General features: G+C 38.9%; 1 protein-coding gene across 1 annotated transcript; it reads right to left on the reverse strand.

Annotated features, from left to right (window-relative positions):
• Nucleotides 1–515: 515 nt before the first annotated feature.
• LOC146484899 (zinc finger protein 330 homolog) lies at nt 516–9,908 on the reverse strand. Its single transcript, XM_085104367.1, has 9 exons — nt 9,731–9,908; nt 9,578–9,597; nt 8,380–8,450; nt 7,566–7,645; nt 6,487–6,613; nt 5,334–5,438; nt 4,238–4,284; nt 2,532–2,649; nt 516–924 (listed from the first exon to the last, which is right to left on the reverse strand). Exons 1-9 carry the CDS (start codon nt 9,845–9,847, stop codon nt 662–664), a joined length of 948 nt encoding a protein of 315 aa, XP_084960493.1. The 5' UTR covers nt 9,848–9,908; the 3' UTR covers nt 516–661.
• Nucleotides 9,909–10,632: the final 724 nt, after the last annotated feature.

Genomic DNA, 10,632 nt, shown 5'->3' on the forward strand with positions numbered 1-10,632 from the left:
AAAATTCGAAGCAAACTTAAAAACAAATGACGCACACTTGGCGTGGAGTTTACAACCAAGATTGCGCGAAGAGGTGAAAAACAAAACAGAGAGAAGAAATTGGCAAACGTAGAAGAAACCTGATTTCTCGAGTCAAAGCAATATTTGTTTATTAACAGCTGAATATTTAGTCTTAACCCGGAAGAAAAATGCTAATATGACAACGTCAAGATTGCCGACACAAAAGTAATAATTAAAATCTTCGACTAAAGGAAAGCACGGCATCCTCCATTGCTTAAAAAACAAAAAAACAAAAAGCAGGATCACACCCGGGGGATACCACTCGAAATTTTTGGTGGGGTGACCTAGAATTTTTACTGTTAAAAAAAATGCTGATTAATAACTGCTCACTACAAAATTGCAAACTTGACGCGTACAGTTAGCTTGTATGTGTGATTCAGCGCGAGTGCTTAGGGTGTCTCCCCCCCTCCCAAAAAAAAAAAAATCCCATAATTCAACGTGCGCCCATTCTGGCCCCAGGCTACCACTCTTTAATAATAATAATCTTTATTGAGGAAATCAATTTCACTAATAAGTGATTTACAAAAGAGTCCTCGAAAATTAAAAACAAAACAAAAAAAAAAAAAAAGAAAAATAAAGACCATCATCTAGTAACAGTTTTCTAAGACTCTTCCAGTTTTAGCTGAGATAACACTTCAGCCACCTTGCTCCCTTCTTCTTTCTCATCTTCTCGTTCATCACCACCGCTCTCTTCATCTTCGTCTTCCTCCTCATCCTCGCTTTCACTCTCATCCTCTTCAGCATCATTTCCATAGCGGGATGTCCCGTACGCGTACCCACTTGTCCCGTACGTAAACCCACCAGACCCGTAATCATCATAATCATCCACTTCATTTTTGTGCCGGGAGTAAGTATAGTTGCGCGCTGGAAGAAATTAAAAGAAAACAGCTGGGATATTAGCCTGCTTAGCTGGAACAGGATCCCATTAATGGACTTATCGCTGGCAGTATTAGGGACTTTAATAGACCACTTCGACAACGTCGCTTGAAAATATAGGTTCGCGTTGCTTGTACTACTTTGCGATTATTCCAATTCGTTCAACTTGTACAATGCGCGGAACTGTGGGAACGCCGATCAAGTTGAGACAGAGAATGAAAAATTTACCGTCATGTGCTCACGTTCTCCACAGAACCTTGAATTTGGTCATTTCAAGTTGTTGTTTCGCCGAGCACGGCGAAAAAGTGTACCAAATTTAATAGCGCACGTGCAGGGCCTTTCCTTTTCTCATTAAATCCCATTGTCTTCTGACGTTCTCGTCGTTGGATCCATAATCGCAGAGAAAACTTTTCAAGACACTCGACAGAACAAGCTCAAGCACAGCTTCCCCGCTTAATCAAAGTTGAAAAAAAGAAAAAAGCGTTTTCTCTTGGAGCAACCAAAGTTTTCCACTGGCAACCTTGCCACGGGGGAGAGGGGTGTAAAGCACCTGGGGGACACGATTTCTTTGGTTGCAGGTCTGTGATCACAAACAGACCCTTGCAAACAGCACTTTCCATAAAGGCACCTGGACTGCAAACTATTCCTTTCTTTTCTTGATTTCATGGTAGAAGTTACGACTCTCCTCCCGAGCGTCTCTCCCCAGTCCCACTCTCCATTTCCAGACTTTCCCTTTCAAGACTACATTATACACTTAATGTATGGTCCCCAGGGAAACAGTTAATTTTGTTTTCCCGAGAGTCCTGAACTAACTAATTTCCCGAGGGACCATACATTAAGTGCTTTGTTATATATTAGACTTTCCCTTCAACAATCACAGCAAAACAAACGAACAAACAAACAAACAACCGAGAGGGCAACAACTGCGGAATTGTATCCCGGTCGGGATACATTTGTATTTGATCACGGACACGTGACCAAGAATCAACCAATCACTGTGCTCGTTTTGTTGAGTGAAAGTCTAGGTATATAACAAACGGTCATATGACACACCAATGCTAAAATATCAACTGTTTTGCAGTCTCTATAGTGGGAACCTCTCTTGGCCAAATCCCTTGCGCAAACGGTTAATCACCCCGAGATGAACATTTCTCTACGAAAATTGACTTTCAAAGGCAGCAAAACCTTTCTAAGACAAACACCTCTTTACTACTGACACCTAAACAGACGACTGTCTCCATAAGGAAACTGGTCAAAACAAGTTTGTTCGAAGAGGACCCACCTTGTCTGGGGCAGGGGGATTTTCGAAGACAACACCTATCTCATGGACTTTACCGACAAAATTTTATTGGCTTTACATGTGAGTTGACACAGAAATACTCAGGTAGCAAGAATCAGCATTACTAGAATCCCACCGTCATTTTTTACTGCTGGATAGAGGGTTAGCTATGTAATAAGGACATCATCTTTTGAGGTCGAGGAAGGGGGATGCAGGCAGAGATCACCATCTATTTTGTGTTTGGTGGGTCCTGTTCGAGTTTTGTCCACTTCCCTAATAGCTGGTAAGACAAAAAAAAGGAACATTGTGGACTTACTTGACATGCTAAGATCCTTGGTTTCTTTTGTTTCATATCCACACTTTGGACAGGGAATGGGTTGTCCTCTTGTGTACTTCACCCCTTTTCTTCTCACGTGGTCTTCACAAAAGCAGACCTAAAATCAAAGATTCGAAATAAAATAAAATTATCAGTCTTGAGTTTGTACGGTTTCAAATATCCTGCATGGCTGGTGCTAGAAAGGGGAGGAAAGAGGGGAACCTAGAATTTATAAGGTTATTCCACCACGCTTCAACACATCCTTTATGAAACATTCAATCAGTTAGAGGGGAGCTGTACTCTGGAATATTGTGTCCGACTGCAACAACGATAATTTCAAATATTCATGATTTTCTCGAAGTGCAATGAAGGATGTAATTTAGATTTAGCTATACAGGATCCCCCAATCATAATTTTATTATTTAATCACTAATCATGTATAAATAAGGAAAGGATGATTGATTGATTGATTGATTGATTGATTGATTGATTGATTGATTGATTGATTGACCGACCGACCGACCGACTGCTTGCTTGATTGATTGATTGATTGATTAACTGACTGACTGACTGATTGATTGATTGATTGAATGACTGACTGACTGACTGACTGACAGTTTGATTGATTGATGCAGGCTAGGTTCCAAAGTATTATGATCACAGGAAGATACTTGGATTGAACCAAGTTTCTGAAGCATCAAACAACCAGGACTACGCAAAGTGCCAAAAACTTTCAAAATAAACCAAACTTCTTGAATGCCTGCCAATTTCTTCAGTGCGTTTTAATGGTGCAACCACAAAAGAAGGGAAACTTCACAACAGAAGTCTTTTAATTTTTCCAATGAATATAATGTCATATAATTTCTGCGTAGAATTCAGTATAAGGTTTTCTCTCACAATTTATGCTATCCCCATCCAGCTGTTTTCTCAAGAAATACAAAGCATTTACGTCGGCATCTTAATTTGGAGAACAAACCACTCAATGAACACCTTTACTAGAAACGTCACAAGGGATATTACAACAATGATAGTTTATGATCTTCACTGTTATGAGCAGTACATGATAACATCTATTATTATAAAATTGTAAGTATTGAACTCCCATGGGAAATGTTGTATTTTTGTAAAACGGCAACTGTGAACCCCAACACCAACTGTAAAACACCAATTAAATGGTTTTATCCGGGGCATTGTATAAATCATTCCAGCTAAGACAAAGGAAGTAACAAAAGAGAATTAAAAGTGTTTAAAACGAGAAAATATAAACCTTAAAATACATCTCACTTCTCGTATACACTGGGTATACCCCTAAACTATAGCTTAATTTGCAGATCTCAGCACATAGTTTCTTGTCAAATGGTGACTTGGTCTAAAAAGTGTAAGAGGAAAAAGTTACAAAAAATGGGGTGGCTAATCATGTCTTATGTAGGAGGGGGGTGAGATTTTATGCTTCCATTGTGCGGATCTCACCAAGATCTGTTTGGTGTCCAAATGTGATACAAATTGACCCAATATTGGGCACGTAATGACTTTTTGTGCCATATGGCACTCTTGGGAGTGAGAGGGTTAATATAGATCCATTATTATTGGTTTGCAAAGTTAGGAAGAAAAATGACTAGTTCCAGTCACCAATTTGCATACTCTGTAATTCACGAGGTTATTCACAAACAGTTTATCTATCTGAATCATAAATTACACAGCCATACCTTACACTTGAGGCAAGAATATTGACCTAACTTGTTACAGGAACCACCTAAAATATATATCAAACTTGTCAGATAAAAAGTGTTATGTCAAGGGTCTTTTATGTCGTGGGGTAAAAGCAGTCTGAGCAAAATTAATATTGAAACAATGTACCTTTTAATTTGCAAAAACAAAATGCTCCGAAAAGACCAGAAGGAAGATACTTTTATAACTGACTAAATTTCTGTTTTTGTTTTATCTTAAAAGGGAGTACAAACCAAAAATTGATTCATTCTTGGCAATTTTTTTCCAAGACACAAGGAAGAACATCAAAAAATTAGTTGCAATCTGTTTCCACCAATGGGTTCATACCCTAGCCTCCCTTGCAGTGTCTCTTTTGGCTTATCACGCAATCTTTCCTTCTTGGGAATGAAAGATTGCATGACGAGCCAAAAGAGTGTCTGCGAGGGAGGATATTCATACCCAGGCCAGACCACAAACCAGGGCTTTAAACTAACTGGCCAGATCATACTGGCTGGGTGCTCAACGTTTGTCTCAGTTCATATCATTGCATCATTGAGCAGGAAATTGTTAACCCACTGGCTTTGTTTCCTTTACCTCCACAGATAAGATTCACACATTCTTTGCAATGAGTAGGGCCTGAGTTCCCAGTGTTGTGGTAAGACCTACAGCTGCACGATAACATTAATCTCAGGTTTGGGGGGAGGTTAAGCAATGGGCTGACCACTTGTCCCCGGGAAAGCCTTAGTTACAGAAATCAACAATCCAGTTTGAGCTGCTGTGGCTTTTGTTCAGAGTGTAATGAAAGGGCATAAGAAAGGAAAGAGATCATTGATGACTGTCATTTTCAACAGGAGGAAAAAGAACACTAGGTGACCAACTGCAATTTTCATGGAATAATCAGCAAATTTAATCATGAACATGACATTCCAGATAGCAGTGATTTTCATCCGTTGTCATGGGAATCAAAATCCCTGGTTTATAACATCAACACAACAACAGGTACAGCTGGTGATGTTTGCCAATTTCCCGCAATGAGCATACAAAATTACCTACTGTGGAGTGTACAACTGTTACTGGCTTAGAGTGAAAACTTACATTTTAATGTTTCAGACTCCAGCACTTGGCATTTGGCCTGATGTTCAAACTGATCATCTTCACATAAATAGGATTGACAATACGAACACACAAACAAACGACCACCTGTGAAGGAAATGTGAAATGGAAGTGATTAAGGGACATTTTGACTGCATTTAGTACGGTAAACAAAACCAGTAGCGAGTTTAAGATAAAGTAGAAACCCCAATATGGGAAAATTCTTTAAAAAATAGGTTTGAGAAAGATAAAAATTGCAACATTGTAAGGAAAGGAAAAAAAATTTATCAGTATGGGTCAGACTCTTAAAAAAGTTTTTAAAAAAACTGCAAAAGTCAATGTCATAATTGTATGCTTCAAAGAAAATGCTTGCATGAAACCTTTCATAAAATGACTCTTTTCTAAGCTTTACTTACGAAATGCAGCAGTAGAAATGATGAAGAATGGCACAACACTACTTTCCTGTGAGTTTAATTTGACTTTATTTGCGAGAAATTAAACTTAATTTAGTAAAACTGTGTTTTCCCCACAGTCCATCCAGATACTAATACCAAAGAAAATATTCAAGACCAATGTTTACTGTGTGCAGCTCCAGAAAATATCCATACTCCTCCCATGGAAGGTTTTTTTGGTTTGCACCCTCCCCCCCCCCCCCCCCCCAGGAAATTCCAGTTTAGTTTCATACTTTGTTTCTAAAATTTTGGCTTTTACAGTCAATCCGCATCACGGATGACCAGTATTTTTGAAATTTGAATGGAGTTTTGAAATTTATATGTCAGCTTTGAACATCGCCAACGAGATTTCAGAGTTCCCATAAGTTCATGTAAAGCACTTTTGATCATTTAACATTAAAAGGCGCTATATCAAGTGCATAAATTATTATAATTATTCTTATTATTATGTTCCTGTAAAAATTTCCCTAGTTTATTGACGGTATAAAGATATGAATTTTTACATTACAGTATTAAGTTTCCAGAGAACTGATCAACATTCCATTCAAATTCCAGACATTACAAAAAGGATCAATTTGAATGTTCATTTCATTCTTGGAAATATTGGTCACGTGTGACGTGGATTGACTGTAAGACCCTCCTCCCACTAGGATCTTCCATGGGGTCAGGGGTGTGGATTTTTTCTGGAACTGCACTTTGCTCACCATGATCCCATACCCCTCGCTCACACTCTATGCATTCACCATCTCTAAGAGCACATTCACAAGCATGAGTTGTTAGACACTTTCTGCTATGACAGATAAATGCCTCACAAAAATCACAAATGGCACCCTGCAAAATCATGGACAAAAAAAGGTTATTAGAAAATGTATCACTGACATCTTAGAAACCAGGGATGGCTCACCAATGTGGCCCGGGTTTGATTCCCTGTCTCGGCGTCATATGTGGGTTGAGTTTGTTGTTGGTTCTTGTCCCTGCTCTGAGGGTTTTTCTCCGGGTACTCCAGTTTTCCTCCCTCCACAAAAACCAACATTTCCAAATTCCAATTCAACCTGGAAACAGTGGATGGAAGAGCCACCTCATGGAATCCACCAAAAATTCCCATTTTTTTCCCATTCCCAAGGCCATCCCATTGAATATTTTGTTTCTCATCACTCAACCAACCCAAGCTAAAAAAAGTTTAAGACTCACTGCCTTCTCCATTTTCTTGGGTGCTTCTGAGTATACTGCATTTTGTATATATGTATATATGTGTGGTTCAAAAGTTTTCAAACCAGTTTAATTTTATTTTCCTTTGCGCAGTATTCTTTAGCATAATCAGTGACAAGGGGAAACAAAAATTAAACTGGATTGTAAATTTTTAAACCAAAAACATTTTGAACCACAACATATACATGTACACACAAATGTGACCATCGCATCTTTAAACTCCTCCCTAATAACGATATCTTGACTTTAAAGTGAAAACTTAAAGATGCGTAATGCAACCCAGCTCTGCGTGGCCTCTAAAATTTGAACCAAGACCTGGTTTCTAGAATCCATACCAATTTTCAGACTCTCAGACTAAAATGGTTAAAATCTATACCCATTTTGAGAACAAAATGGCTAAAAGAAAAAAGCATGACCTTTGGTACCACACATACCTATATGGCTTAATTATATAGGGGAGTACCTCCCTCCCCACGCCCCACCCCTCAACAAATTCGCCATCCAGTCACTCAATAGGATTTTGCCAACACTTCAAAAACAAGCTTTTTTAATTTTAGCAGATATAAGCACTTACCACCATCCCAAATCCAGTGGTAAAATTTGTTCCATGTTTTACAACACAGTCCCCAGTTTTAGACATGCATTTTGTTTTCCCTGCAAATGAAATCAGATGCAAAAGAATTCAATTTAGGACAGCCTGCATGTAGACTACTACATTAACATACATCTGAAAAACAATGTCAGGTTGACTATCATGTCCTGGAAGAAAAGACACTCCATGTTGATAGAGGAATTGAATTAAATGACACCCAGGTAACTAAACTTTATAAACAAACTTCACCGTCCTTAAGTTTGTTTATGCAGGACTTAAGAAAACTTTCTTCTTCTTCTTCTTCCATGAAACCCATGAAGATTCTTGAGATTGGTCATTAAAAGTAAATAAATAAATAAATTGGCTAACAATATGCAAAAAAATAATAGATAAACAAATAAATAAATGTAAATAGATAAGCAGAACAATTTTTTATTCTTAGCATCGATGACACACATCCTTCGAAATCTTTATTCTGATCACGCTATTACAAAACTGTCCAGGCATCTGCCATCTTGGAATTTTTTTTAAACCAAGACGCAATCTATCAACCTTAACTGATGTATTAAAGGAATTTTGCAGTGCATTAAAAATAACATGGGTAAAAATCCCTCAAACAACAACTCTAGATCAACAGTTAAGATTGACTTCACTGAAAGACAGAACCACATTGTACAGTATAACAAAAAGAACCACACTGTTCAGAGTACAACTTTAAGTTTGATTCACAGATATAAATGTTTTGAACCATCCAGATTTACCATAACAAACCTATGGACAGAACTCTATAGCTCACCACAGTTTCCACAAATTGGTAGCTTCTGAACTGATGCACAGAAGTAACAAAAGGCCCTGTTCTTCTGTCGTCTGTATGCCATTTGGCAAAAAAGGAAGATAAATGATAAGCATGCATGCATACTAAACCCTTGTACATGATTGAACAAATCAAGTTAACTCAGTTGGTTGACAGTCTCTTATGAAAGTAGAGAACTTGAACAATTTGGGATCAATCATCACCCCCCCCCCCCCCTTCCCTGGCAAGGGAATGGAGAGTTTGGTCTTTGCTTGGAAGGGGTAGAGAACATGATCCAGATTGATCTTTTAGTAAGGCATTTGACGCAGAAGACCTTCCAGAGGGTGGGGGATTTGAACTTTACCTGGGAGGGGTGGGGAATTTGAAGTTTACACCTTTCTTCCTGCCTGGCGGACTACACATGTCTACACATGGTTCCTGCAACATGGATGGGTTCAAGGGGGAAAATGTCAGTTTTGTGAGCAAATGGCTCAACAAAAAGGGTTTCCACAAACTTTGCAGTGTTTTTGAAGGTATGTCTAGAAAATTTGATTGAACACAAATGAACCAGTTCCCAAAGAGCGTATACCAAAAATTTGACCATTTGCTTTTAAGGAGGAGGATTTCATCATCAAATTCGGCCCAGGGATAGGGCATTTGAATGGCTCTTTGGTCCCATGGGGTGGGGATTTGGGGGTAACCCCCAAGGCAATTAAACTTCTGGCAATTATTGCCAGAAGTTCAATTGCCCGGGGGGTTACCCAGGAGGGGGATGCTGAAGTTCCAAATGGATCAGCACATTAATTAAGCAAAGGTAAACAGTATTAGCAAATATAGGTGGTTTGCATTGCCGCCATGCTGCTGGACAAAACTAAAGAAAATTTGTTCCCATAGTTTGCATAAAAATGGTAGTTAACTCCCAGAGGAGAAAAATCTTATTGTTTCCTGTCCACCAACATGGCCGCCATGACGTCACATGCAAACCATCAGTATGGATTAAGTTTGCTATTACTACAATATATCATATAAAACACATGCAACTCCTTCTCTCCCCCTAAACATAAAATAATATTTACGTTCCCGCTTAAAATTGCTGTCAGAGACCAGGCCCCCACCCTGCCCCTACCATTTCTAGATTAAGATATAAAATTTGTCCACATCTTTCGTTAGGATATGAAGTCAGTAAATAAGTCCAACTTACCTTTTACACTTGTCACATTCCTACAAAAAATGAACGATCGATTCTTTCGTCACAGAATCAAGAAGAAATGATCTAATATAATATTAAGCTTAATTCAAGTGAGCAACACTGATTCAGTTCATATTTGAGTGAAAAACTTTGAGAGCTTCATACCATAATCACATTAGAGAAGTACTCCGTAATTGGTCGATCTCTCCCTGCTCTTATTCCTCGCTGTCTCTCCTTCTGCTTTTCGGCTTTCTTTCGAGCTCCTGTCTTTTTCTTTGGCATTTTGCTTTTTGTATCAGCTCAGGTTATACAAAGAAAACGAGCAGGCGACCGAGCAGGCCTTTCAAAGGCCCATAAAAAATGAGAGGAGTCTGGGGACGAATACCAGAGAAATTCTCCCCAACCCCTCACGGTTGTCCAAAAACGACGAATGAAAACGAAAAAAAATGTGAGAATTTAGAAAACGAACATTTGGCCATTTTGGTAATGAAAAGGTTAGGCAATGGACTCTCACGCGTGCTGAAAGATTAATGAGTGTTCTAATTTCGAGAATTTAGTGACCAGACCCCAGTTGTTCAAAGGCCGGATAACTTTATCCGCTGGATAAGGCACTATTCGGGGTCTAAAATAGACTTCACGTTAAACGTTGTCCAAGGTTTTCGTACACTTCTAAACTAGACTGTGGTTAGAGTGTGCATATTCACTTGTACAAAAGGTAATACTGAAATCTTTGCACAGATTGAAACTGTCGGATAGTGACTTATCCACTGGATGAAGTTATCCGACCTTTGAACAACTGGGGCCTGATTGCTTTGCGTAACTGAATAAAGACGTTTGAAGAAAATGTTTATGTCCCGCAAGATCACGGTGACGGTGGTCGTGCGAAATGTGTATCCAGCCGGCAGGGCAGATTTGCTCCTTCGTTCCCTGACTACTGGCCTCTAAAGTAATCGAGCCATTTCTCCGATTTAACTGTCAATTTCGTTTGAAATTGAAGAGTAAGAGAAATCTCGAAGCCCCTGTGAATCAAGGGAGGTCACGGACATTCTTGGTTTCTTAGCAAATCA

The sequence above is a fragment of the Pavona decussata genome, unplaced genomic scaffold, assembly GCF_977016875.1.
Source record: "Pavona decussata unplaced genomic scaffold, jaPavDecu1.1 SCAFFOLD_29, whole genome shotgun sequence".
Taxonomy (NCBI): Eukaryota; Metazoa; Cnidaria; class Anthozoa; order Scleractinia; family Agariciidae; genus Pavona; species Pavona decussata.

Bases quoted from the DNA above. Each gene is read 5' to 3' on its own strand.
- LOC146484899 (XM_085104367.1), bottom strand. From the start codon at position 9,847: ATGCCAAAGAAAAAGACAGGAGCTCGAAAGAAAGCCGAAAAGCAGAAG. The intron at 7,646-8,379 runs GTGAGCTATAGA...TTTCATTTGCAG, and splicing joins ACCAATTTGTGGAAACTGTG to GGAAAACAAAATGCATGTCT. The intron at 2,650-4,237 runs GTATGGCTGTGT...CTTTGATTTTAG, and splicing joins ATTCTTGCCTCAAGTGTAAG to GTCTGCTTTTGTGAAGACCA.